The sequence below is a fragment of the Dermochelys coriacea genome, chromosome 27 (assembly GCF_009764565.3).
Source record: "Dermochelys coriacea isolate rDerCor1 chromosome 27, rDerCor1.pri.v4, whole genome shotgun sequence".
In the NCBI taxonomy this organism is placed as follows: Eukaryota; Metazoa; Chordata; order Testudines; family Dermochelyidae; genus Dermochelys; species Dermochelys coriacea.
The window spans coordinates 14,193,789-14,220,309 of record NC_050094.1 but is presented as its reverse complement, the minus strand read 5'-3'; the positions used below and the strand labels follow the sequence as shown (position 1 = coordinate 14,220,309).

The following is a 26,521-nucleotide window of genomic DNA, read 5'->3' as shown; positions in this document are numbered from 1 at the left end:
GCACTGTCTGGGGTGCCCACCGAGGCCTACGGAACTTGCAAAGGTGGGTAAGCTAGTTATCCTCATGTTCCAACGGGGAAACTGAGGCACAGGAAGGTGAAGGAAAATTGCCCCACACCCACTAGTGAAGGAAATCGCATCTCCTGACTCGCTGCTCTAACCCCAAAGCTTGCGCTGATTCTGTATCTGAGAGATTCCAAGGGGAAATGCAAAGATCTGCGTCCCTGCAGAGATGGCTAACCCAGCATCCTGTTCCCAACAGTGGCCAGTCCTGGCTGCTTCAGAGCAGGGTGCAAGAGAACCTGCAGTGGGCAGCTAGTCGAGGGAAGCTGCCTGACCACCCAGTGACCAGCACCTCTCCCCGCTAGGCAGCCTGGGGCCAGCCAGTCTTCCCAAGGGCTTCGAGGTTGGAACAGTCTCAGCTAAAAATCTTTAAAATGTTTTTAGCCCTTCCTTTGAATCTCGGGGTGTCTGTGGACAGGCAAGAGCCCCTGAAGGAGACGAAGCCTCTTCCAACCCAGTGTGGCAGGTGCAAGAAGCTTGGATGGGAGGCTTATCCAGCCAGACCCTCCACAGCTCCCCCCACTGGGACAGCGAACACAGACCCGTGGGTGGGGACCTCTCTGCGTGTGGACAAGTGCAAACAATGTTTCAGCCCAAAATAACGTGCCGGGAAGCAGAGTTGTTGGAAACCACTTGAAATCAGTTTATTGGGTGCAAGGCAGAAATTGCTATTGGGGGGTTGTTTGAACCTTTACATCGTCTTGTCCTTGCACTTCGGATCTTTTACCCGTGCCCAGCAGTTGGCGCAGATGCTGTCGTCCGCTGAGCCGTGATCTTACGACACAAACCTTTAAAACCAGGGGGGAGACACTGGCCCAAATTTGCCAACGTGGGAGACTAAATTCAGGCTCCTGAATTATATTTAAGCATCTCAGTAAAAGTGGGCTGATTTCCAGTGGTACTGAGCAAGCCAAGCTCTCGTCAGCAGAATCAGGGTGCTCAAACTGAAAATCAGCCCACTTGTGTTAGTCCAGCTGGGAGAGTTTGGGCCCTGGATTTTCCAAACTGACTGGTGGTTTTGGGGGCCGAACTGTGTAAAATCAGGCCCCATTAAGGTGTCTCAAGTTCAAGCCCCAAAATACCACTGGGCCTAAAACCACTCATCACTTTGAAGAACTGGGTCTTGGCCTTCCTTTCTGGTACAATTCAAGCTGTTGCAAGAGCCTGGACCAGGGCTAGGAAATGGCATTACCTTTTTTTTTTTTTAAATCCCTTGGGAACAGCGACTGGGTTCCTTACAGGAAAAGCTCCAGCAGATGCCAACGTGAAGTGACTGCTTTGAATTCATGCCCCTTGCTCCAGCGACAGCAGGACGCCCTTGCTGGCTCACGTTCTGCACTCTGGGTACGCGCTGGCTGCTACAGCACCGATCCGCACAAGAGCAGTGCTGCTGAAATGCTCAAGGAGCCAAGGTGAGCGAAGTCAAAAGGCCGGGTCTGACAAGGGGGGGCCGGGGGAGAAGACGGGGTGCAATGGAGTCTAGTTCACAACTGACCGAACAGGAACTCCCGGCTCTGACATGCGGGGGTTACAGGCAGGGCTCTCAGCTAGACAGTGTGGATGCCACCAACTTCCAGGAATCCCAGCCCCACACCCAAACCCCATATCACTGGGAGAGCAGATGGTGGGATGGGCGCAGGTGGGATTCATCCAGTTCTGCTTCTGGGCTAGGGAGTTAATCTGTGTCCACAGCAGGAGCCCCCACCCCATCAGAGGCTGGCAACGTGTTGGAGAAGCATCCTGCACTGGGAACAGGCAGGCTGGGTGGGCCTGTCTCTGCAGGGGACAAAAGCGGAGTGCAAAGCCAGGAATAAAATCACTCAAAGCCCAGAGAAGAAAAGTCTCTGGGTTCTGGTCTCAAAGCACTGGATACAATTCCAGGGAAGTTTGGGAAGGGGTGTCAGTTACCCCTGTGAATCCCCTAGAGCCTTCAGGCCCGGGGTGTGGGTGGAAGTCCTAGGAAATAGAAACTAGACCCAATTGTGAGCTATCTAGGCTCTGCCTTTAAGGGCAAGAACTTGGGACTCTCTGGCCTGGGTTTGTTATGTGGAGTTTTTCCCCTGCTGGCTTGTTAGAAATGCTTCCAATAAAACACAGTTAAATAGTAAAAAAAACAAAACCAAACAACCTCGCTTTGCAAAGGGGTTGGCACTAAAGTTTCCTGAGCTGGCTTCTCTAGGCCACGGTCCCTATGGTGGTGGGGGGAGCAGCCCACTCCAAGGTTGGAAAGGATAAGAAGAAACGTAGTCTCTTGAAGGCAGGAGCTCCTTAGAGCTCCTCGTGGATTCTCTCCTGATCTTCATCTGATTTCAGCTTCAGCTCCTCCGCGGTGATTTTCCCATCCTGGTTCCGGTCCTGGTTCTGAAACATGTCGGCGATGACCATCTCCGGGTCGGAGCTGGGCATGAGCCGCCCCTTCCCCTCAGTGAGCTGGGCCTTGATGAAAGTGGAGAACTGCAGCAGGGAGAGGTGAGAACAGGTTATGTGGCTGAGCCCACTGCCTGGGCCCTGTGTAGTGGGGCAGGACAGCATGCAGCCAGCTCTGGGGTGGAGGGCAATGGCCAGACAGGGCTAGCATGCCGCATGATAACGAGGGCAGGGAGCACTCCAGTGCCAGGCTGCAGGAGGCTCCCCTCCAGGTTCCCTGTTCTGCGATGCTCTCAAAGCTTCCTAGGCAGGGTGGCCCAGTGTGGGCACACGGCCCCCCTGCCTCTCCTCAGCCTACAGCCAGGCCCAATTCAAGCTACTGTGCTAACTGGCCTGGCCTGTGGCTGGTTCCCAGCATGCCTTGTGGCACAGGTGGCTACGGACCAGAGGGATGTTGCTGCCTGGCTGGACCCTGGGCGTGTCCCAGCAGGGTGTCACTCAGAGTCCGCACCTGGCCCCTTCCTGGCTGTGCCTTTGGGGTTAGCCGGTAGGCGGGCTGGGCTAGACTAGGGCAGAAACCCTGGTACTGCCACCTTAACGACCATCTGCCCAAGTGTGCACCTTAGTCACAGATTTGCAGCAGCTCCGGGGACTCGGCACATGCGCCGGATGCCAACTGGGCAGCCTAACCGGCCCCTCCCTTCGCCTTTGAAAAGCCCAAGGGATCCGAGACTGCTGCTGGGGCTGTGTTCCCTGATCCCGATTCCTCCCCCCATGTGCCCGGAGCTTCGGCTGCACCTCTTCGCGATGGATCTCGCCATCCTTGTTCAGGTCCATGTCCTCATACAGGTTTGCGGGTGGGTCCCCGTGCCAGATAAACAGGTAGCCCTCAGGGACTCCTTCCTCCCTGGAGAGCAGCTCCACCTCGAACCGGAGCACGGCACTGCCTGGCACGCCCCGGGCTGAAAGGCAAGGGGTGCATGTCACCGATCCCTCGTGTGCTCTGATGCACTACAGTGTCTTTGCACCATGGTGCAACATGCAAGAATGAGCCTCTGAACATCACTGCTGGGGCACCTTGCCCAGGCTGGGTCAGCTGGGGAGTTAAAGGCCAAAGGAGACTGGGTAACACCCTGGGCCACTGCCAGGCGACTGAGGCTGAAGAGCGAGTGGCAGCAACAAACCGACCTGCCAGGCAGTTCCCCTCCCCACTCACCTCCGTTTTCTCCATGACCCAGGTGCGGGGGGACGACGATCACCCGTTTCTCCCCTATGCACATGTCCAGGAGGCCGGTGTTCAGGCCGTCGATCACCTTGCTGGTCCCCAGCGTCGCCTCCTGCGGGTGGTTGTAGTCGTGGCTGCAGGAGGCAATGCAGACATTGGATGGGTGAGTGAGAGGACTTCCAGAACCGGGGCTGCACCCACAGCCTGCTCCCCTCGGGATCCTGCCTTATCCCGCCGTACCAATCAGCTGTGGAAGGGGAAATCTGCCTGAGGGTCAGAGGAATTGCTAGTGCCCAAGATCTTACCCTGGAGCCAAAGGGACGATGGTGTGCCCAGCAGCACAATCCCCCCCGAGTCCAGCCACCTCCATCCTGCTTAGATGCAGAGCTCACCGGCTCCGTGCCCCAGCCCCACAGCTGTTAGAACTAACCCACCCGGACGGCTGGGATTGAGCTAGGAATGGGGGGGGGGAATCCAGGCTGCCCTGGAGTCCCACACAGCGGGGTCGGGCGGGGACACACTCACGAGGAGAAGAGCTTGGTGCCATCCAGCAACGAGCAGTTGTAGTGGTAGCGGACGAAGTCGCGATTCTGGGTGGTGACGTTGCAGCCCTCAGGCCGGGAGAGGGTCTCGATCTCCACCGAGTCCAGGGGGTTGTGGAAGTCGATGACGTGGATGTCGAAGATGAGCACGGCTGAGCCGGGGATCTTGTTTCCTGGAGGAGAAGGACAAAGGGCCCAGTGGGAATGAGGGGCTGGGGAGAGCCAGAGAGGGCAGAGTCGGGGAAAAAACCTGCCTCCCCATGGGCCAGGGCAGGATTGTTCCTACTGGCCAGTCCCCTGGGCGCTAATTGAATGTGTCCCTGCCCTTCCCCTAAAACAACGCCCCCACCTGACAACCCTGCCACTGGTACGGGGGGGGGTCCATGCCTTTCTCCTGCAGGAGGCAACCCCCCCCCCAATCTTATTCAGCCTGAATTCCTCTCCTGGAGCAGCTCTAGCCGGTCAGCTCCAGGCAGGGCTGGCTCCCGTCTGGTGGGCGATCCCGGCCCGCTCCCCGCGCCATGGGCCCGAGGACGATTGAAATGATGCAGGAACTGAGGGATTGTGTAACGGAGCCAGCAGGGAGCGATACGTCATTGCTAAGCATGTCCGTCCCCCGGCTCCCTGCCCTGCAACCCCAGGGCTGGGCCTCCCTGTGGGGAACCCCCCTACCGGCTCCGTTCTCCCCGTAGCCCAGGTGAGGTGGAACGATGATCCGTCTCTTTTCTCCGAAGCAGACGCCCTGCAGGCCCTGGTCCATGCCGGGGATGACGTAGCCCTTCCCGATGTAGGTGTCGTAGGTGTGGTTGCGGGAGTAACTGCAGCAAACGCAGCACCAGGTGACGGCAGGTAACAGGTGAGCACCGAATGAGGGGAGCATGGCAGTGTAAGCTCAGTCTGCATCCCCTTGCCCCTGCCCCATCCCCCACCCTAGAGCCCTGCCCGCATCCTCCACCCGGCCCACATCCTCCACCCCACAGCCCTGCCCATGTCCCTAGAGCCCTGCCCACGTCCCCCACCCCAGCCTGCATCTTCCACCCCACAGCCCTGCCCCACCGTGGCCCCGCCACCTCGGCCAGCGTCCCTCCCACCCAGCCCTGCCCAGGCCCCTCCAGCCCAAACCGCTTCTCACAGCCCTGCTCAGGTCCTTGCCCCCCAGCCCACACCTTCCACACCCCAGCCCTGCCCAGGCCCCTCCACCCCAACCCACATCTCGCAGCCCCTACCGCCCTGCACCCCCACGGGGGGCCATGTGGGGAGGAGCTCTGCTGCGTGGCACCACAGAACGAAGCGGGGATTCTAAGCCCCGGGCACCAATGGGGAGGAACGCGCTCTTCCAGAGGCCCCGCCGGTGGCCAGCACCTGGAGTCAAAGAGCGTCCCGTCCATCAGGGTCCCGTTGTAGTGATAGCGGACGAAGTCGCCGGTCATGGCCTTGCGCTTGCAGGCCACCGGCACCTCCAGATGCTCCAGGGAGATGCCGTCTTTGGGGTTGTGCAGATCCACCAGCAGTACGTCGAACACCAGGGAGGCCTGGGGCGGGATCACCGTGCCTGGGTGTGGAGGAGGGAAGGAGGGTCACGCCCAAGTGGAGCCAGCCCCTATGCCGTGCCCAGAGCAGCTGGAGCGAGGGATCTCTGTGGGGTGGAACTGCAGCCTCCTCATGGCTGGGGTGGTCACAGGGCCAGTCACCCCCTCCTCTTTTGCAGAGGTGGGGCCCCCAGCACCCCCCGCTCTAGCTCCATGCAGTTTGCAGCAGGCTGGGACCTGTCGTTATCGGCACGCGGCAGCTCCGCGTTTAACGGCACAAGGCGGAGCTTCCGCCATGCACCTGACGTACATACTCAGAACCCAGAGCTGCCTTGGAGAGACCCATTGCCGAGCAGAGTCCCTTCGCCCACCTCTGCCCCGGCTGGCTCAGACCCTCCTTTCTGGTCCTGCCTGAATTCTGCTGGAAAACGGTGCCAATACTGCCTGGCGAGATCTGTCCAGCAGCCCGGGTGGGTCAGGCTTAAAGCCAGGGCTGGTCCCAGGGCAACATCAGCCACCTACCCGCCAGCTCGTTTGGCAGATGGCACAACGCTGGGCTGCGCGGGATCAGATGTTCATGACCCTTTAATCCCTCCCCCCTGCTCGAGCCATCTGCTTCCCCATCCACTCCTGTCCTTCCCATCCCTTTCTCCCCTCTCTACCCGGGGTTTCCTCGGTCCCAGGGCTTCCTGCCCAGTGCCAAAGTCACCCCCTCTCCTCTGCCCAAGCGGGGCTGGGCATCTGCTTGGCCGTTTCCTTGCCTGGGGTGTTTGGCACCTGCCATGACTGGCATTCGTGGGGCTCAGGCCCAGTGCTCCCTTTCGCCCATGCAAACTGCCTCCTGGTGGTCTGCCTCAGGGCAGGCCCATCAATCGCTGCCCCAGCGTACCAGGCTGTGTGCAATCCCCATCTCTGCGGACGCCCTGACTCACCGTAGCCTTTCTCCCCGTAGGCCAGGAAGGGAGGGATGATGATCCTCCTCTTCTCCCCAGCGCACATCCCCAGCAGGCCCTCGTCCATGCCTTTGATCAGCCAGCCTGTGCCCACGTAGGTGTCGTACGTGCTGTCCTTGCTGTAGCTGGCACCAGGGAGAGAACGGAAAAGAGACGAGGGGAAGAATGACTCCGGGGCACTAGCAGTGCCCCTGATCCAACCTGCTCAGCACAGGGGTCCTGGCACAAGCGGGCTTCCCCTCCCCCCACAAGGAGTCACGGAATGTGAACTTACGCCTCCTCCAGCCAGGCCCCTCTGAGTCAGGTGAGATGGGTCGGGGGGCCCCAGGGTGCGTATGAAGCTGGCCCCACTGCTCCGTGCAGGGAGGCAGAGGGGTCCCCAAGGCGGGCAAGCTGGCGTTTGTCACTAGCCCCCAGGGTGCTGCCCCTCCAGCTCGGCTCCCTGTACCTGGAGTCGAAGTGGGTGCCGTCCAGCAGCGTGCCGTTGTAGTGGTACCGGACGAAGTCAGAGTTCTCCACGGTGCGGTTGCATCGCTCTGGCTTGTGCAAGGTGGTGATCTGCAGCTTGTCCTCCTTGTTCCAGATGTCCAGCAAGATGACATCAAAATACAAGGTGGCGTCGGGGGGGATCATGCCAGCTGCGGCGGACAACCAATGAGATTGGCTCAGCCCCGGGGAGTGTCAGAGCGAGGGGAGTAGCCTCATGGCACGAGGCCGGGACTGTTCGCTTCAGCTCCTCGAAATCCACCCACAAGTCCCCCACCACAAAGAGCCAGATCCTGCCCCGGGGGTCCCTGGACTCCCCTGCACACATCCAGTGGAGATCATCCCACAGAGGTGCTGAGCCCTGTGAAGCTCATGGACTTCACCGGGAACTTCACTTAGGAGCGCAGATGGGAGTGGATCCACCCTTGGGGGCCTTTCTGCCTCCCGTGTTATCCCCACTGAGAAGAGCTTAGCTCGCGAGGCAGGAGGCAGAACCCCGCCGCGACATGGGCTGACAGGAGAGAGGGGTCGTTGGGCCTGACCTCACTGCACCGGAAACGCCCTGAGCCGTGGTAGGACGGCCAGGTGGGGCCCTCGCATTTGACGCCCCCTTACCGACGCCGATGCTGCCGTATCCCAGATGGGGAGGGACAATCAGGTGGCGCCGCTCGTTGACACACATGCCCTGCAGGCCTCGGTCCATGCCGGTGATCAGCCGGCCGACTCCCACCACGCCCGCCACCGTGGCACCTCTGTCGTAGCTGAGGCAGAACGGAGACAGACATGTTAAGTCCCCCTCTTCTGAGGGCCTTGGCTGTTTGGGATACCGCAAAGCAGCTAGGATCCTTGGCCACACCAGCCTGCCCCACCGGTCCCGCTAATCCCATAGCTGGCCCCCAACAATAGGGTTGCAAAGTTCCCACCCAGCCCTGCCCGTGGGGCCTGCCACAAGACCAGTCTGGTCGTTTTTCGGTGACTAACAGCCTAAGTTTCCAACTCCACCCCCTGAAGATCAGGATGTTCCATGCGTCCTCCTCTCCAGGGGCAACGACTGGACCAAGACACATCACCACCAGGCCGAGTCACCGGCAAAGGCAGTGGAGTCTCCGTCATAGGAGTAGTTCAATTCAGGTCAGATGTCTTTCTAAACCACACACTCTCACCCAGACAGAAGGGAAGGGCTTGGTACTCAAGTTACGGAGTGAGGGGCTTTGGCCTGCATAGTGCAGGTCATCCTAGAAGATCGTAACGGCCCCTTCGGGGCTCAAGAACTCAGAGTCAAGCACTAATTAATAACTGATTATTACGCACCATTGGCCCTACGCCACAAAGCCGTTATGGCCCAACATTTTCAGAAGTCTCTAATTTTGGGGGCTTCTGTGGCTGGGAGCCCAACTCGCCGCTCACCTTCCAGCCACAGAGCTGCGGGTTCCTGAGGCGGCTCAGCTTGGGCACCCCAAATTAGAGGCCACTTCTGGAAACGCTGCCCCTGTGACTCACCCAGTGAGTGGGCAGCAAAGTCAGGAAAAGGATCCAGGTCTCCTGAGTCCCATTGCTCAGCCAATCCCCATATCTCTCTGTGGTTAAAGCAACCCGCCCATGAAATGACAGGCTAGGGGGATGCCCATAATGTTCTGCAGATGATGGATTCTGTCCTTTGTTCTTGGAATAACGGGCGACAGAGGGCACACGTGTGTTGCGTTTCATGGTGGAGCGTATAAACGAGTACAACGTCCCACATATGCTACTGGCCAGATTTCTTTTGCAACTCAATCTCTGAAGCAGATGCAGCCCCAGCGATGGGGAACAATCCCCTTTGACTGGAGTAGAGCCGACGTTTCTGATCCTGGGTCTGATCCTGCATTCCTCACCCACTCAGAGGCTTGGGGATGCAGGATGAGGCCCTTTGTTTGCAAATGTCATTCGTGATGTTTAAGCTGGGACCGAATGCAAACAAGCATCTCGCCCAGATAAGCACTGGCTGGCTGACTCTCCGGTTCTTCCACGTAACAGATATGCCACATTCCCAACACTCTGAAGAGTAGTTAACGACCAAACACCCGAGCTTCATTTGTAACCTGCAAATTACTCTGATTTTTACATCTTAAAACCCACTCTTTCAGGGGCAATTCGGGCTCGTTACAAGTGCTCCGAGACTGAGTTCCTTTGCTTCCTTTAGTGGCAAGCGAAACTTTTCTTGGGGAACCACACTGCAGCATTCAAGACAAAAAATTATTTTAGTACGAAAGCTTTCCCGAGGCCCCATTTCTTTGCAAGACTCATGCCTAGCGGTGGCTGCTGGATGGCTGATTTACCACACTTTTTACGCTTCCTGTTCGGGCATTCAGGGAGGAGTAGCAACATTTTAAATATTTAAAACCAGAGCAGATTCTCTGAAGTGTTTCGTTGGCACTTCTGAAAACCTGCCAGGAAAGCAACCATTGCTGCACTCCGCTGGGCCTGATCTTGAGCATAGAGGAGTCTGTCTTCATTCTCTGCAGGCCTGTGCAAGGGGCCTGCTTTTTGCCTCTTGCTCCCACTGGTTTCAATCAGGAGAAATTCCACTGGAGTGACAACACTGCAACTCCTGACTGACATCAGCATGAGGAAAAGGGCCCAGGGAGAACTGGGACCAGCTCACATAGGTGGAAAAGGGGCCCTTTGGAAATGGACCACACTCCAAAACTGCAATGGCTCGAAAAGCACTTTAATCTGTCCCTACGTCATGGCCGCTGTGATTAGCTTTATCTCTGCAGCGCAGTCCAACAAGCAGGCTCCTTTTGCTGTGCCTGATCTCAGTTAGGACCCAATCCTGCATCCTTTACTCACCCACACAAGCAGTTGCACTGGCCTCAACAGGCCTGCCCTTGCTGGCGTGAATGGGAGATTGCAGGACCCAGCTCTCCGCCAAAGAAAACCAAACGGATAACATACAAAGCAACAGCTACTGAAAAATGAACCCCAAAGATCAACATCAACGTTCTTGCTTCTTCTCCCCTCCTGATCGGGGCAGTTGCTCGGGGATGGTTTTGTCGGCAAATATGGAGCCACCAGAATGACACGTCTACAACCAATGAGCTGGGCCCCACTGCATGTTCTGCAGCACCCCAGGGCAGCCGCTGCTCCTGGCCTGTCACAGCCTTGGGCCACAAATCCGGGTAATGGTTTTTCTTGCCTTCAGGAACTGCCTTGTGGCGACGCAAGCTCCTGGGCCGGGCACGCAGAAGTGTGCGGGGACCCTGCCACGGCGATAGGCATCGATTCGTGGCGTGCCAAAGCCAGCCAGATAAACTCTGCATGCAAGTGAGCAGGAGAGAAATGTAACCCACCCTCTGAAACATGAGCCAGCATTCCCGTGCAGCGGGGCAAAGGAAAGTGCACAAATGAAGGGGGGGGGCTGCAGCAGACCCCCCCCCCCGCTATGACACTAAAGTAGCCAGGGGGCAGGAACACTTGTGCAATTTTATACAGAACAATTCTGTACCTGGAGTCAAACTTTTTGCCATCTTTGAAGGTCCCGTTGTAGTGGTAGCGGATGAAATCCCCCATCTGGACTTCCCGTAAGCACATCTTCGGGATGTAGTATCTGTCGATCACCACGTCTTCCAGGGGGCCCGGGTCCCCCAGCCCCGGGGCCCCCAGAAGGCTCAGGAGAAGGAGGCTGCCCAAGGCCATGGTGCTCGGAGTCCGGGCGGCGAGGGAAGGGGCTGGGCTGGGCTGCTCGGAGGCTGGAGCGTCGCTTTCTCGCTTCCCCGCCCGGCCCCTCGCCAGGAATTTTGTCAACGTGTAAAGGGGGCCTGAGGCCACGTAGCTGGCCACGGTGATTCGCGGCGGCTGCTCCGAATTCAGCCCGGAATTTCCCTCGCGATGCGGGCGGGCTCCGGGACCTCGGGGCAAGTTCCACGCGGGGGGATTTTTTGTTTTGGTTGCAATTCTTTGAGGGAAGGAAAACGCTAAAGCAAACTATTGTGTTGCAAGTTTGCACTGGGAGAGGTCCTACCCCACCAGCAGCCCGACTCCCCTGGGTCCTAACGCCGCTGGGTCGCTGCTCCCCCCGCCCCCCCGGGTCGCTTCACTAGCCTTCTTCATGGCGCATCTCCAGGGGCACGTTTTGATACCTGAACAAGCGAAGAGCCTCCCGGGCTGTGTAGGCAGGACGGGAGAAAGAAGGAAAGGAGGACTTGTGGCACCTTAGAAACTAATTAATTTATTTGAGCAGAAGCTTTCGTGAGCTACAGCTCACTGCATCGGATGCATTCACAGGACAGGAGAAGTCACTCTGCCGCGCTGATAAGGCCTCCGCTGGAGTCGTGCGTCCAGTTCTGGGCCCCACCTTTCAGGAAAGATTTGGAGAAAGTCCAGAGAAGAGCAACAAACCTGCTGAAAGGTCTAGAAAACATGACCTATGAGGGAAGCTTGAAAAAACGGGGTTTGTTTGGTCTGGAGAAGAGAAGACTGAGAGGGGACATGAGAACAGTTTTCAAGCACATACAAGGTTGTTACAAGGAGGAGGGAGAAGAATTGTTCTTGTTTATCTCTGAGGACAGGACAAGAAGCAATGGGCTTAAATTGCAGCAAGGGTGGTTTACATTGGATATTAGGAAAAACTTCCTGTCAGGCTGGTTAAGCACGGGGATAAATTGCCCAGGGAGGTTGTGGAACCTCCATCAGTGGAGATTTTTAATAGCAGGTTAGACAAACACCTGTAGGGATGGTCTAGATAATACTTAGTCCTGCCATGAGTGCGGGGCACTGGACTAGAGACCTCTCGAGGTCCCTTCCAGTCCACTGATTCTATGATTGGTAGTTATCAGCCAGGAGTAATAAATACAGGTGAATAATTATTAATAGCAATTTCTAACACTTTAAAACCTGCCAAGGAAAGGTGTTAAGTGCAAATGATAATGAATTAGGAATGATTGGTGTCCTATTTACTAAATGCACATCAGACCATTGCAAGCATCTCTGCCTTCCACAAGCTCACCTGCAAACAGCAATCGCCATGGTTAAGTGCACTCTGCACATCCTGGATACAGAATAGATATCATGTGAAGTCGGAAAGAGGCAGCCTAAAAGCTGGAGGGCAAAGGAGCTGCCTAGAGATGCAGTTTTATTGATGGAAGGGGGAAGCACCAGGGAAGAAATGGCAGCTTCCCTGGCCCTTGCCCGTCCACTCAGCTCCTGCAACCTGCACACACTGCTTCTGGAAAGTGGGGTTTATTTGAAAGGATTTCAGCCCTGGGGAGAGGTGCCAGCTTGGACAGCTCTGGAACCTGAGTGTCTCTGGCTATCAGGGCAAACCTGGCTCCTGTGCCAGCCTGGCGCAAATCCCTATCCCGGGGAGAAGGGTGAGCTGTGTCATGGCCAAGTCTGTGTCCCCTCTGAGGAGCTTGCCAACAAAGGAGCCAGATAGTGCCCATGGTTCTGAGGAGCAGAGATGTGGTCCCTCTAGGAACCGAGATGGGACCCACTGGCCATTAACAGATGGGAACAAGGATCCAGCCAGAAGCTTGTTGTTTGCCCCTGGAGTCAGCAAGTCCCCTAGTTGTCTGCAAGGCTGATGGATTCTTGGCTTTACACATTTAGGCACAAGGGCTGCTGCCAACCATCCCACCTAGGGCAGAAAGAGGTTTCTGTCCCTGTGACCAGTTGCTGGCCCTCCTAGATGTGGGAAACTTCATCTCTCTGCAGTGGTCTGGAAAGATAAGCACTGGTTATTTTCCCAGCAGTGTGTGTCTCCTACTGCAGCTGATCAGGTGTTAATCGTCCCATCATTCCACCTCTGTGTTCAGGCCTTGGCACTGCCCAGCATACAGACTGGAAGGTCTTTGGGACAGAGCCCTGGGCTTCAGACCTGTCTGCAAAGCCCCTGGCGCACAGCTGGCATTGTATAAATAATAATGTTTGCACCTCTTCACATCTGACAGGCCTGCAGGTCTCTGCTTCCAGGTGCAGGACAGCACTCTGGGGGTGACATGCTCCACCCTGGGCAGAGACATCAGACAGCACAGGGCCTAGCCCCCACTCCCATCCTCCAGACAGGAGCTGAGTGGTGCACAGCTCCCGTATGCAGTCACGCTCGGATTATGCAGTTGTGGCCAGTCCCGTGAGCCCTTGACACAAATGCTTCTTAAACCCAGCGCAGCACTTGTCAAGCTAAAACTCACCTGCATGGAACGCTCTGCCCCTGCCTGTGACTGGGAGATGCGCAGGGAGGTTGAGGATGGAGCAGATACTACTGTAAGTGCCGCACATCCCTGTGCGTGGCTGGGTCCTACGGGTGAGCACAGTGTCGTCTCTTGCACGGCAGCGTAATAAGGGGAGTAACGGAACAGGATCCCAGTTACTGTCTGGCCCCACACGTCAGTGGGTTCCTTCCCAGTGCCACTCACCTGTTCCTTTGGCATGACTGGCTGGGAGGGACGCCCTATGGATTTGGGCAGCGGTGGCTCGGCCTGCGCTGGGGCTGCCTGGTGAGGGCAGCCCTCTCCCCAACTCCTTCCCATGCAAACGTCCCCTCTGGGGTGACACGCTCAATCAGAGCTGGCGCTAGACATAAGCAGACTAAGCAATTGGGGGGGCCCCTATTAATTATTAGTGTGCATGGGGGGGGAGGGAATATTCCTGCTTAGGGCCCCAGTAGGCGAGCACCAGCTCTGCACTCAATGTTCAGGGCACAGTGTGCCAGGGATAAATGGGTGCAGGGGAGACCCTGGTGCCACTGAAATCAGTGGCCCCAATCCCATTGCCAGCAGTGGGGCCAGGGGTTCACCCAGCCTGTGCAGGAACATAGTGTGCAAGGAGAAAATGCGTGCAAGGAGCAAACATGGTGCAAGGAGCAAACTCCTACAAAGCATAAATGTGTCCAAGGCACAAATGCAGTGCAAGGAGCAAACTCCTACAAAGCATAAACTCGTGCAAGGCGCAAACCCGTGCAAGGCACACATGGGCGCAAGGAGCAAACTCGTGCAAGGCACAAACGTGGCGCAAGGAGCAAACTCCTACAAAGCGTAAACTCGTGCAAGGCACAAACACGGTGCAAGGCGCAAACCCGTGCAAGGCACACACGGGCGCAAGGAGCAAACTCGTGCAAGGCACAAACGTGGCGCAAGCAGCAAACTCCTACAAAGCGTAAACTCGTGCAAGGCACACGCGGCGGCAGCACTAAGACCCTGCGGATCCGCCTGGCCCGGCCTCCTTCACTCCCCGCCCTTCCCCAGACCGGACGCCGGATGGTCCCCCAGGCTGGGCAGCTCCTTCCCCTGCGTGTGCGGTGCGGCGCGGCGCCGGGCGGGCGGGCATGGAGCGGGGGGGCGGGCGGCGGCTGCTGGCGCTGCGGCTGCGGCTGCGGCTGCTGCTGCTGCTGGCGGCGGCGCAGGGCCCCGCTCCGGCCGGCGCGCAGTACGAGGAGTACAGCTTCCGCGGCTTCCCGCCGTCCGAGCTCATGCCCCTGCAGAGCGCCTACGCCTCCGCGCTGGAGCAGTACGAGGGGGAGCGCTGGGCGGAGAGCGCCCGCGCCCTGGAGGCCAGCCTGCGCCTGCACCGCCTGCTGCGCGACAGCGAGGCGCACTGCCACCGGGCGTGCGCGGGGGGCGCCGCGGGGGGCGCCGCGCCCGAGGAGTGGGGCCGGGAGCTGGAGGTCTTCGGCCACGTCCTGCAGCGAGCCGCCTGTCTGCGGAGCTGCAAGCGCGGCCTGCCGGTCTTCCAGCTCAGCTACCCGCCGGCCGAGACGCTGCGCGACTTCCAGCGCCGTGCGCCCTACCTCTACCTGCACTACGCGCTCTTCAAGGTGAGCCGGGGGCGCAGGCTGCGCGCAAAGGATCCAGCCCGGGGCCGGCGGCCGGAGCGCCGCTGACTCGCGTGGGTGCGGCGGCGAACCGCCCCGCCGGGCCCTGCGCCTCAGCAGGGCTGGAGCCAGAGACCTTCGTGTTTCGGGGATGGGGTGGGGACAGGACTGGGAGCCATTTTCAAACAGGGGTGCAAGGGATGTGCCCAGGTGTCTGGGAGCCTGCCCGCCCCCTGGCTCCTCTTCTGTCTCTCGGCCCGTCTCTAGCATCCCGCTCTCACCAAGTTGTTTCACTGTTTTGTCACCCCTTCCTAGGGTCTCCTGCCCACTCAGTGTCTCCCCGACTCGGGGCCAGTCCCGGAGTCTCTGGCCCTGCTCCTGCGAGGGAAGTGACACCGTTTGCAGGACTGGGCTCCTCAGGGCAGGGGACAGCATCTGTCCCCTGCCTCTTGGTCCGCCCAGAGCACCTTGCGAGCATTTAACAGATGATAAATCCTGGCAGGGCGCGGGGGTCAGCTGACGGTAGCGACAGCCCCTTCTGCCCTTGGAATCTGTGGGTCCCACAGGAGCCAGGTGCCCGGCAGAGTACGAGCTCTTGGCCGTGCCTGGCTGCCCTCCCGCGCTTAGCCTCTTTGGGCTTGTGTAAATGCGAGCTGGTTCCCAGTCTGGCTTTCTGGCACAGACGCAAAAAGAAAAGGAGTACTTGTGGCACCTTAGAGACTAACAAATTTATTAGAGCATAAGCTTTCGTGAGCTACAGCTCACTTCAGGCCCTCTTGGTGTGTTCCCTTCCCAGCCGGACCCAGAATGTGGCATTTGGGTGTTTCCGAGTGCTTTGCCCAGTAGGTTTAATGGGGCACCCATCCCACTGCTGCGAGGGGACTGGCCAGCAGCCATGTTCGTTATGTGGTGGGTCATTATTTCCTTTTCGCAATCTGTGAACCCATCACATCTAGCAGGAGTTGCAGGCTCCCTGTCAGCCACTGGGGCCAGCATGTAGCTTGCATGCGCCAGGATGGAGTGTTAAAACCTTTGCCAGTTGCTTCTGGTCTTTTCTTTTCTCCTCCCCTTTCTCCCCACCCCCTTGGCCAGCCCTCCCCACAGCTGGAGCCAGGAAGCCCCCTGACTTGGATTTGCAGGAGGAATGCAAATGCCACGTCCCCTGTATCCAGAGCCACAGAAGCCTCTGTGTCTGCTGAGCACAGACCTGGGCAATAGACTGCAGGGATCCTTGGCCGGGGCAGGGGCGGGGAGAGGGATAGATAAGTCTTTTGGACCCATCGCTGGCTGCTGCTCCCTATAGTTTCACTGTCCCATAGGCCCTGTTAGCTCTTCCCTGCCCCCTCTGCTCCAGCCCCACAGTTCCGGGAAAGTAAAAGTTCCAAAACTTCCATTTTCTGGGGCAGAGTCTGTTTTTCTCTTCAAAAGAAAAGGAGGACTTGTGGCATCTTAGAGACTAACCAATTTATTTGAGCATAAGCTTTCGTGAGCTGCAGCTCACTTCATTGGATGCATTGTAGTTCAAGGGATTCCCTTGGAGCTTAAGGGAAAGGTCCTGGTCACTTCGTGGTCAGGTGCAGTTGGTGCTCCCATCTGACTGCATGGCTGGAAAGGGGAGTCTGCTTACCTTTGGGGGGCTGGGGTCCTTTTGGGAAATCCCTAGAAGCCCTAGTGCTGGTGCCAGCCCAGGCCCTGAGCAGGACTCAGTGTGCCGTAGTGTCCACATGGCAGAAATGTTAATGCCTTTTGAAGAGCACAAGGGAAAAGGGAGAAACAAAGGGTTTTGCCCAGGGCTCCTGCTTTGTACCTGCTCAGGAAGGGTTATTCTAACAGGCTGATGAAAGGGTTTTCCCCGGGGGGCAAACAGGGTAGAAGACAAAAGGAAACTTAGTTTCTTTCTTAGTTTTAACTTAACTTAGTTTTAAGAAACTTAGTTTTACCCCTGAATAGAAGATCTCTGTGTGTATGGATCTATCAGTCACTCACCCACCTTCCCACCCTGCAATTCTAGCTGCTCTTTCTGTTGGATTTGCCAGCGAAGCCAGGGGAGGCTGCAAGTCCAGCGGCCTGAGCAAAGGCCTTGGGAGTCAGGATCCCTCAGTTCTAATCCTGGCTTTGACACCTACTTTTTGTGCAAGCTTGGGCAAGTCATGTCGCCTTGCTCTGTGCCTCAGTTTCCCCATCTGTAAAGCAGGGATAATAAGGAGGGGTGTGTGTGTGTAGCAGGGAGGGGTTGTGAGGATTAATTAGGGTCTGATCCTGCAGTTCTTACCCATTGAATTCCATCGCGTGAGCCGTGCTGTGGGTGACCTAGCCATTGCCAGAGTGACATGTTTTCACTGGCTCCTGGAGTGCAAATGGATCCTTTAAGAGGATAGTTTAAAATGCCCCAGTTTGAATCCAAGCTGCTCTTTCCGTGTGCCATGCTGGGAGGGGCCCTCGGAGGAGTCTGTCTTTCGCTGACAGGAGGCAGGCAGTAGTTTGCTTGGGCACTTATGCACACTTGGATTTACTGGCTCATTTCGTCCAGGCCAAAGGTGATGCTCCTGCTCAGAAGCGAAGCGGGATAGTCTGTCTTTTCTGCTAACACACCACGTTTCCCCCTCGGCCTCGTCAGCCACGCCTCCAGCTGAGGGACTGTTGGCCCAGAACCACAGAATCTGAGGCACGGTAACACCGGGGCAGTCAGTACAGCTGGTAGGAGGCTGGAGAAAAGCCATATCAGATCCCAGCCAGGGTCCTATAGCAGGATGAGCAGGAACAGTCTGAGGTGCAATCAGACGTGAATGCCCTGAGAAATGCCCCTAACCTGGGGCTGCCTGGACCCCAGAATCACCTGGGAACCCTGGCTGGAAATTACAAACCCGAGAGGGGAAAGTCAGACTCCAAACTCCGTATTTAGGGATCCAACCAGACGTGGCCTGATTGGCCAAGGGGCTGAGCAGCCCCAGCTCCTATTGAGCTGCAGAGGTGTGGGTGTTGTGGGGGGGGAGCAGATTTGCCTGCATCGGTGCCACAGGGTGGGGGCCCACGATGTGTCACCTAGGTTCATTGGCTTTTTTATCATCTGGTTCTGCCCATCGGCTGCTGCCGGCGGGGATTTGCCCCGGGGCTGCTGCTGCTGATCCTAGCCGCTGCCGAGCACTGCATTGTCTGATTCCCACCGGGAAAGGTCCCTGGACCCACTCTGGGCTCCTTTTGCATTGCTAGCTATGCCAGCCACCTCGGCCTGGCGATCCCATGAGATCACTTGCAGCTCGGCTGGGTTAGCAGCCAGAATATTAGCAGCATGCCCCGCTGCCTTCTGCACGAGAAAGTTGAGCATGTCCCAGCTACTCGGGGGCGAATAAAGGACGCAGTGTATTCCAGCCCAGTGCGCCGGAGAGCTGCCTTCCCGCGTTCAGTCTGGTATGATCTCAGGATGGGAAAGAAACATCAGGAGGGGAGGGATAGCCCAGGAGGGGAAGGATGGTCTAGGGGCTAAATAATACACTGGCCTGGGATCGAGGAGAGGTGGGTTGAGATCCTGGCTCTGCGTCAGTCTCTTTGAGAGTGTTACATGGGGATATGTTTTCAGAACTTCAGTAGGAGCAGAGGTTTCTGTGGGGCCTAGAAAGCAGGGACCGGTAGATGTGTGCCAAACCCTGCTTAGAAATCTCTCCAGCCATAGCAATTCCACTAGTCCCCTGGCAGCTTGCCCCTTGGCCAAGTGGCTCTAGGAGCATGTCTGCCCTCCCAAATTGTATCTCCGTCGCTGCACTGGGGTAGGTGAAGCAGACATGTCTATGTCCTGGACGCTATTGGGCTGGTCTAACGTTTTATAGTGGGATAGCTTAGCCCCCTGTGGGAAGGGGAAGAAGCCATGTGAGTATAAAGCCCTGTTACCTGGAATACCTGTGTCCATGTTGGGGGATTGTGCTGTGCTAGCTAGACCGGGATGACTAAATCCAGACAGCTTTGGTGTAGGCAGTAAGAGTCCTGTGGATTTTCTGGGCCGATGGCTGGCCAAAGCGGAGACACTGAGTCCTGCATGGAGCTGCCACGAACCCTGGTACTGAGCTCACAGGGGTGGCCAGGATGGATCCTGGCCTGTGGTGTTGTGTGACTCTCCCCCTCTTTCAGACCAATAAGGTGGAGAAAGCCGTGTCTGCCGCTCACACCTTCCTGCAGAAGAATCCCAAGCATGAGATGACGCTGAAGTACATGAACTATTACAAAACCATGCTGGACGTGGACGAGTACCTCGTGGACTTGGAGGCCCAGTCCTACGAAGTGAGTGCGTCCCCAGGGAGCCAGGCTTACGCTGGTGGGGAGCCAGGGCTGGGATAAGAGGGCTGTGGGTCGGGATTGAGAGGCATCGGCAGAGCTGTGGGCCAGGAGAGAGGATTGACAGAGCAGGGGAAGGGGGGCCATGGCTGGAATGGGGGGCTGCAGGTCAGGTTTGGGGTGCATCGAGGATGATCTGGGGAGGAAGGCCTTGCCGAAGAGGGTGTGGCTTGAGGGTTGGGGTTACTGTGAAGCTATTGCTTTCAGAGCAGCAGGAGGGGCCGTGCTGGGCCATCCCGCGCTGGCTGCTCCTGGGGCTTTGCCCTGGCTCAGCCTGAGGGGCTGACCAAGGCAAGCTGGGCCCTAGGTTGCAGCTCATTCTGCTCCAGATCTTGCCATAAGCTCCCATATGTGGCAGGACCATGGGGAGAGAGGCGTTCACTGCCTGAGACAACACCCGGTTTCCTGGCCTCTGCCCTATCTGCTCCTTGGTCAGCGTCGCAGAAATCCACGTATCCAGAGCAGGGTGGGGAACTAGGCTGGAACACCCCCTAAAAACGGGTTGTGACGGCCCGCTCCCAGGCTAATGCAGGGAGCCAGATCCAGCCCTTGTGTAGGTGTGCGCAGCTCCCAGCAGAGGGCGTTCACACTGGGACCTGCCAGTCCACATACACCAGGAGTACGTTGGTGGAGTGCCAGCTCTGCTGGTGTTGCGCTTCAGACCAGGTGTCTGTTCAGCACACGCCACTTCTGAGTGCTCTCCTATCCGCGCTGGTTGCAGGGTCTGGGTTGCTTAGGAGGCTGCTGTGCTCATGTCTGTCCCGTCCCCCCGCTGACATCCGGAGCGTCCCCGTGGGCTGCTGGCATGCAGACAGCTGGGGCAGTTTGTGCACAAGCTGGGCCCTGCTGGGAATTCAGCCCATGCAGAACACAAGGCACCAGTGATGACTTGACTCACCAGGCCTTCGAACCACTGAGTCATCAAGAGGGACTCGGTCAGCGTAGCAGAAATCCACGTATCCGGAGCGGGGTGGGGAACTAGGCTGGAATACCTCCTAAAAACAGGTTGTGATGGTCTGCTCCCAGGCTAATGCAGGGAGCCAGATCCAGCCCTTGTGTAGGTGTATAGCGTCTCAGATACAGAAATCCTTTCTGTAGTGGGGGGCCCAAAACTGGACACAGTACTCCAGATGGTAAAGTTATTTAGTCTGCAGAAGAGAAGAGTGAGGGAGGGATTTGATAGCAGCCTTCAACTACCTGAAGGGGGGTTCCAGAGAGGATGGAGCTCAGCTGATCTCAGTGGTACCAGAACAAGGAGTAATGGTCTCAAGTTGCAGTGGGGGAGGTTTAGGTTGGATATTAGGAAAAACATTTTCACTAGGAGGCTGGTGAAGCACTGGAATGGGTTCCCTAGGGAGGTGGTGGAATCTCTATCCTTAGAGGTTTTTAAGGCCCGGCTTGACAAAGCCCTGGCTGGGATGATTTAGTTGGTGTTGGTCCTGCTTTGAGCAGGGAGTGGGACTAGACAACTCCCAAGGTCTTGTCCAACCCTGATCTTCTATGATACTCGGGCCTGGGGCGGGGCCTTCTGCACAGGGCTGAATTCCAGGCAGCCCCAGCCTGACCAGGAGGAGATGGCCGAGGGGCTGGATCTGCCCCCTTTCCAGCACGCAGTAAGGGCCTGGCGGGGCCCACCCATGACGCGGGGCGGTTCCGATCCCTGCAGGCGGCGTTCGTGCACTCAGTGAAGCTGTATAACAGCGGGGATTTCCGGAGCAGCGTTGCAGACATGGAGCGCGCGCTGGCGGAGTATTACAAAGCCTACGAGAGCTGCCTGGCCGGCTGCGAGGGTTCCTATGAGCTGCGGGAGTTCAAGGACTTCTACCCGGCTATTGCAGGTGGGGGGCCCGTCCCTGGGGCTGCAGCGGGTGGGGGCACCTCTCCCAGCCTCGTGGAGCCACAGGGCGGGCTCTGCTGCTGGGTGCTGGGGAGAAGTGGCCAAGACGTGACAGATGGAAGCCTCTGTGTCCCCCGAGCCAACTGGCCGCCTGTTTCCCGGTTGCACACGTGTGTGGGTTCCGGAGGCAGGTGGCTCCCCACAGTGGCTGTCTGGGGCCTGGCTTGGTGTGAGTTAGGGGGGTTCAGTCTGTTTGTAGCCTGTGTTGCATGTGGGGTCCCACTAGGGTAGGGCTGAGGATGGGGCCCTTACGGGGGGTGCAGGGAGCTCAACCTGCTGCTGCCAGGGTTGCATGTGCTCCGGGGATGCGCAGAGGAGTCTGTCTCCGGGGCCATGGAGCCAGAGCTTTTGCTGGGTTCAGGGAGGGATGTTCCTATCCCCACCTCCTCCAAAGGATCGGTCCATACAATGGCGACTAGCCAGGATGGGCAGGGACGGTGGCCCTAGGCTCTGTTTGCCAGAAGCTGGGAATGGGCGCCGGGGGATGGATCACTTGATGATTCCCTGTTCTGTTTATTCCCTCTGGGGCCCCTGGCATTGGCCACTGTCGGCAGACAGGACACTGGGCTGGATGGACCTTTGGTCTGACCCAGTCTGGCCACTCTTATGTAAAGGGCAGGGACACAGGCCGTGTTCCTGGCTGGAGGGGACAGCAAGAGCAGCATGGGTGGGGGTGGTTCAAACCAGCCAGTCCTAGAAACCCCAGAGGTGTGGCAGAGAGATGACACTCTTGCGCTGTGGCACAAGCCACCCCATAAGTGATGGGTCAGGGAGAAACTTCCCCGTGCAGCAGGTTATCCCCCCGTCGGCTGCTGGGGGACTCGTCTCCCTGGGCAAGGGTGCCAGCGGCTGTGGACAAGGGTGGCTGGGGCCTGGGGATGCCGGGCCGGCATGATGGGCGTTTCTTCCCAGATCACTTCGTGGACGTGCTGCAGTGCAAGGTGGATTGCGAGGCTGACCTGACGCCCAACGTGGGCGGGTACTTTGTGGAGAAGTTTGTGGCCACCATGTACCACTACCTGCAGTTTGCGTATTACAAGCGTGAGTCACTGGGGCCACGTCCTGTTTCACTGGTCCCTGTGGGGGGAGGGAGGCAGACTGGGATGGCAGTCGTGGGGCAGGGGCTTAGACCCCAGAGCAGCAGGGGATGAGCTGCCCACCAATGTCTCTTTGCCTGTTTTCGCCCCTCCATCTGCAGCCAGCACCTGAGCACCTCAGATCCTCTCTCCTATTGGGGGTCGCCCTGCCCCACAACCCCTCAGTGCTGTGTGAAGGGTGCCCCTCGTCTGTCTGGAGTGGGGGGCCTTGCCCCATGGCCCCTTGTGCTGTGAGGGGTTAGGATCAGGAAGGCCTAATGTTGGGGGGTCCTTGTCCTTCTGCAAAGGGGGTGGCTTCCTCTGCATTGGGGGTTCTCTCTCTGCCCTATGCCCTCCACTCACCTCCCCCCGCCCCTGGCTCTCACACAGTATGGGGTGTCTGCACCTCCTCTGCCTGGCTCCTTTACAATGGGGGTGTCTCTGTGCCCCGTGCCCCCCACTCACACACCCCCGTGCCTGGCTCTGATTCAGTGAACGATGTGAAGAATGCCGTGCAGAGCGTCTCCAGCTACATGCTCTTCGACCCGGCGGATGAGGTGATGCAGCAGAACCTGGTTTATTATCGCTTCTACCGTGAGCGCTGGCACCTGGAGGATGAAGACTTCAGTCCCCGCCCGGTGAGGGGTCCTGGGGGGCATGTGGCAAGGGCTGATTCATGGAGCCCATCAGTGGCTCCTGGGACCAGTCAGGGCTCAGGCTCTGGGAGAGGCCGTACCCCCATCTCAGGTCTGGGGGAGCCAGGGAGGATGAAGCCCAGCTCCTGGAATGGGGAGCCTGGAACTGCTCTGGTGGCTGATTCGGGGTCCTGCAGCGGGTTTCCTCTCCCACCCTAGCGCAGGGACCCTGAGCGTGCCCTGCTGCCCCGGCACAGCTCGTCCTGGTAACCTTTAACCCTTTCCACACTGGCCGGGGCCGACTCTGTCTGGGAACTGCTCCGCCCCAAGCGGCAGGCCTGGCTATGGGGGTGGCAGTGAGTCTGATGTGTGTCCCCTTCTCCCCTCCAAGGAGGCACTGCAGTATCACAACCAGACGGCTGTGCAGAAGAAGTTGCTGGACTTTGCCAAGCAATATCTGCAGGCTGACGATGAGGTGAGCTGGGGCTGGGGCAGCTGCTGAAGATGAGGATGGGAGGGGCTCCCCATTCAGCTCCCTGCTGCTGGAACCCTTTGGGCTGGGAGCTGAGCAGGGCTGGGCCACGTTGCTGTTAGGATGGGAGCCCCGGGCCGTGCTGATTCAGTTTCAGTAATGGCTGCTGGATAGCAGCATCCAGGGCTGCTGGGCCACACCCCAGAGCTGGCTGCATTTTGGCTCTGGGGGAAATGAGCCCTGTGCACCTCGCTGATACGGACAGGCCTAAGGCATTGGCTGAGCAGGTGGCTTTGGAAAGGTCTCCCAAGGGGAGCAGCAAGGTGTGCCCATTGAAACTGGACTGCCCAAAGCCCTGGAGAACGGGGGTGAGGATTCGCCACTGGCTCCTGGAGTGGGGCAGGCTCCTGCGGGGGGGGCTCTGGAGAGTGGAGTCCGGGGGCGATCCCATGCCGGATCCTATTGGAGACTGTCCCCTTCCCGCTGCGCCTTCTCCAGCTTTGCCGAGCAACGGCCCAGGGAGCGGGCTCGAGGGGACAGGTCTGCCCTGGGTGGGCCCAGGCTTCTGGGCCTGCGGTGACCGCCTTGCCCTCCCTGTGCTGCAGATGGAGCTGGCTGCGGGCGTGGAGCCGGACGGGCAGGACCTGCCCTCGGACAGCGAGTTTGAAGGCCAAGGCGACTACGAGGAGGGATTTTTCGCTGAGTGGTGGCAGGAACCCAAGTCTAAAGGGGACAAAGCAGACCAAGGTTACTGACTGCAGGCTCCCGCCGCATCCCAGGGCCTGTCGCTTCGGGGGGCCGACCACAGTCTACCCTTGCCCCACGGATGCAGCGGGACCCACTACCCTGGCTGGGCCCAGGGAGCTGAGAGGAGGAGCTGCCCAGGCAGCTCCTGGGGTGACAGTACAGCCTGGCCGCCGGCTCCCCAGAGCTACCTCCTCACTAGAGCCCCCCCCCCGGGCTGCCCCCTTCGGGAGGGGCCCCGGGGCTAACGGCTGTGGAGATGCCATCCCCCCCAGTCAGGAGCAGAAGGAGAAGGGCATGCGGGGAGTTTGCTCTGCCCTTGCCCATGCTCTAGCCTCTCTCGCCAGCACTGCGGGCCTGATCCTGAGAGGTGCTGAGCTCCCCCATCTCCCCATGGAGTATCGTGTTGCTATCTCAGACCAACACCCTCTGGCCGGAGCACAAAGGACGCTGCTCGAGGCAAGGAGAGCAAAGTCTGTGGGCTGGCCAATCCCCCTCTGCAGGGCTGCTGCTTCCCCCAAGGGCCTTGGTTATACTAACGAGCCTTGCTCAGGGGCCTGTGCAGGGCTGGGCTCTCTCCTCCCTCCCCCTTTCCTGTCTGGTGCTTCCCTGTCCCGGTGGGATCCCAGCCGGATCTGTTGTCTGCACGCTCTGGGCAGCCTCTGCTGTCTAGGGCTGTCAGCCTCCCTCCCACCCCACCCCAGGCCTGGAGCTGCAAGACCCTGGGGCAGGGGGCAGGCGCCACACAGCACAGCTGGGAATTTATCATCCCCCTGCCCTCCCCCAGCTCCATGAGCCTGGGGGAAGCAGCAGCTTTGCCCCTAAGCTCCGGACCAAGCAGGAGACGATGGATCAGGCAGTGTTTGCCAGCTGCAGAAGTATGTCAGGTCTGCAGGGCACTAGATCCAGGCCAGCTGAGTCCTGAGCTGTCTCTGAGGCTTGTCCCCCATCTGCATGACCCCCACTCCGTGCCTCCCTCCTCCTCACACTCTGCTCCCTCCAGAAGGGATTGGGCAGCACTTCAGTCTCCACTGTCCAGTCTCGTCTCCGCCAAGGCCCCAGGTTCTCCAGCCACTTCCTGGTGCACGTGCTTGGCACCGGCTGGGGGGCCCGAGACAGTCCCATCGGAGGAAATTGCGTGGCAGGGCAGTTCCTGAGAGGCAGCAAGCACAGAAACCCTCCTAGCCCGGTGCCCCGACACGCAGGCGGGCCCGCCCCTCACGGCCGCTTTTCTTTGTTTGCAGAGAGGATCCGATGAGCAGCATTCGTGGGGGCTGAGTGACATCTGCAGCTGGGTCTCTGCCCCGACAGCCCTTCTGCTCCATCATCTCACCTGGGTCTAGGCCAAAGGGGCCAGGGGGCTGATGGCCCCAAATAACCTCTCCCTGTGGGAGCTGGGGGGCGAGGACCGCGCCGGGAGCAGGACTCGGGGCTCCCCCAGGCTCTGCCATGTATAAACACAGGCTCGCCAGGGGGTCCCGACGGGCCCGGACCTTCTGCCTTTGCCTTTTGTGCCTAAACCACCTTAAATAATCCATGGACTCCTGGATCCCATTGGCCGAGCTCCGGCACCTCTGAACTAATCCCAAGCGTCGCCTGCTCTTCCCATGAGGCCTCACTTCACGGTACTTGAATAACAGCCCCCCCGCCCCCCGCTAACACTTGAGAACCCCAGGGACCGGCCCCCTGGCAGGATAACGAGGCTCCTTGGGGCAGGGTGGGGATGAGTGGGAAATGGCCCCTCTGGGCCAGTAACAGGTGTGCTGGGCTCCACATCAGCTGCAGCCAGTGGCGCTGGGGCCGCCTGGTGGCGCTCAGCCACCTGGCGTGCTTTGGCATCTCTCGCGAGACCAGCCCTCGGTGAGGTTACTCTCCGTTAACTTAATGGTTCCTGCTGGGACAGTTCCTTTTTATATTTGTGCTAAACTTTAATAAAATCCTGATGGGTCCTTTCCCTGCGGCCCCCTGCACGCCTGCCAGGTGCTGGGCTGTGATTCCCTCTCCGGGTGGGCTGGCGAGCCCTCAGCTGATACCGGGTCCGGTTCTGGGGCCAGGCTGGAGGCGAGGGCTGAGAAGAACTGGGAGATGGACCCATGGTCTGGGAAACCCCCTCGCAGTGGGAGACTGAAGGGGTAAGCAGGCTGAGAGGCAAATGGATCATGGGTTGTAACTATCTCCCCTGGTCCAAGGGAGCTGGGCCTAGAGGGGCAGGTGCTGGTTCTCCAGGGGATAGGGCAGGTTCTCTGTCATGCAGGGGCTTTAAATCCACGCAGGGGAAGAGGGGGTTGTAAGGGTGGTGCGACAGTTCCACTCCCAGTCCCTGAACTCCGTGCAGGAGTCACTGGTGGAATTCTCCGATCTGTGTGGTGCAGGTCAGGCCCAATGGGTGTAATGGTCCCTTTGGCCTTAACAGTGAAGGG

The 26,521-nt window shown here is 58.6% G+C and overlaps 2 protein-coding genes across 4 annotated transcripts; one reads left to right on the top strand and one right to left on the bottom strand.

Moving 5' to 3' along the window:
* Nucleotides 1–682: 682 nt before the first annotated feature.
* FKBP10 (FKBP prolyl isomerase 10) lies at nt 683–11,190 on the bottom strand. Of its 2 annotated transcripts, none has more exons than XM_038385275.2 (10): nt 10,650–11,190; nt 7,781–7,926; nt 7,128–7,317; nt 6,659–6,804; nt 5,560–5,749; nt 4,870–5,015; nt 4,181–4,370; nt 3,647–3,789; nt 3,229–3,392; nt 683–2,517 (listed from the first exon to the last, which is right to left on the bottom strand). In XM_038385275.2, the coding sequence occupies exons 1-10, from the start codon at nt 10,838–10,840 to the stop codon at nt 2,332–2,334; spliced, it is 1,692 nt and encodes a 563-aa protein (XP_038241203.1). In that variant the 5' UTR covers nt 10,841–11,190; the 3' UTR covers nt 683–2,331. The 2 variants fall into 2 exon arrangements, with proteins under 2 accessions (XP_038241203.1, XP_043359448.1); XM_043503513.1 differs by having other exon boundaries at nt 6,659–6,798; nt 10,650–11,128.
* A 3,142-nt stretch (nt 11,191–14,332) lies between these two features.
* Nucleotides 14,333–26,071, top strand: P3H4 (prolyl 3-hydroxylase family member 4 (inactive)). 2 transcript variants are annotated; one of them, XM_043503514.1, is made up of 8 exons: nt 14,333–14,954; nt 19,074–19,223; nt 20,944–21,115; nt 22,087–22,215; nt 22,641–22,888; nt 23,277–23,360; nt 23,963–24,104; nt 25,346–26,071. In XM_043503514.1, the coding sequence occupies exons 1-8, from the start codon at nt 14,466–14,468 to the stop codon at nt 25,357–25,359; spliced, it is 1,428 nt and encodes a 475-aa protein (XP_043359449.1). In that variant the 5' UTR covers nt 14,333–14,465; the 3' UTR covers nt 25,360–26,071. The 2 variants fall into 2 exon arrangements, with proteins under 2 accessions (XP_043359449.1, XP_038241204.1); XM_038385276.2 differs by having other exon boundaries at nt 14,341–14,954; nt 22,743–22,888.
* Nucleotides 26,072–26,521: the final 450 nt, after the last annotated feature.

Coding starts and splice junctions, on each gene's coding strand:
- FKBP10 (XM_038385275.2), bottom strand. CDS start 10,840: ATGGCCTTGGGCAGCCTCCTTCTCCTGAGCCTTCTGGGGGCCCCGGGG. Junction 7,318..7,780: donor ATACGGCAGCATCGGCGTCG/GTAAGGGGGCGT, acceptor TGTCCGCCGCAG/CTGGCATGATCCCCCCCGAC. Junction 2,518..3,228: donor GCGAGATCCATCGCGAAGAG/GTGCAGCCGAAG, acceptor TCCCTGCTGCAG/TTCTCCACTTTCATCAAGGC.
- P3H4 (XM_043503514.1), top strand. CDS start 14,466: ATGGAGCGGGGGGGCGGGCGGCGGCTGCTGGCGCTGCGGCTGCGGCTG. Junction 14,955..19,073: donor TGCACTACGCGCTCTTCAAG/GTGAGCCGGGGG, acceptor CCCCTCTTTCAG/ACCAATAAGGTGGAGAAAGC. Junction 23,361..23,962: donor ATCTGCAGGCTGACGATGAG/GTGAGCTGGGGC, acceptor CCTGTGCTGCAG/ATGGAGCTGGCTGCGGGCGT.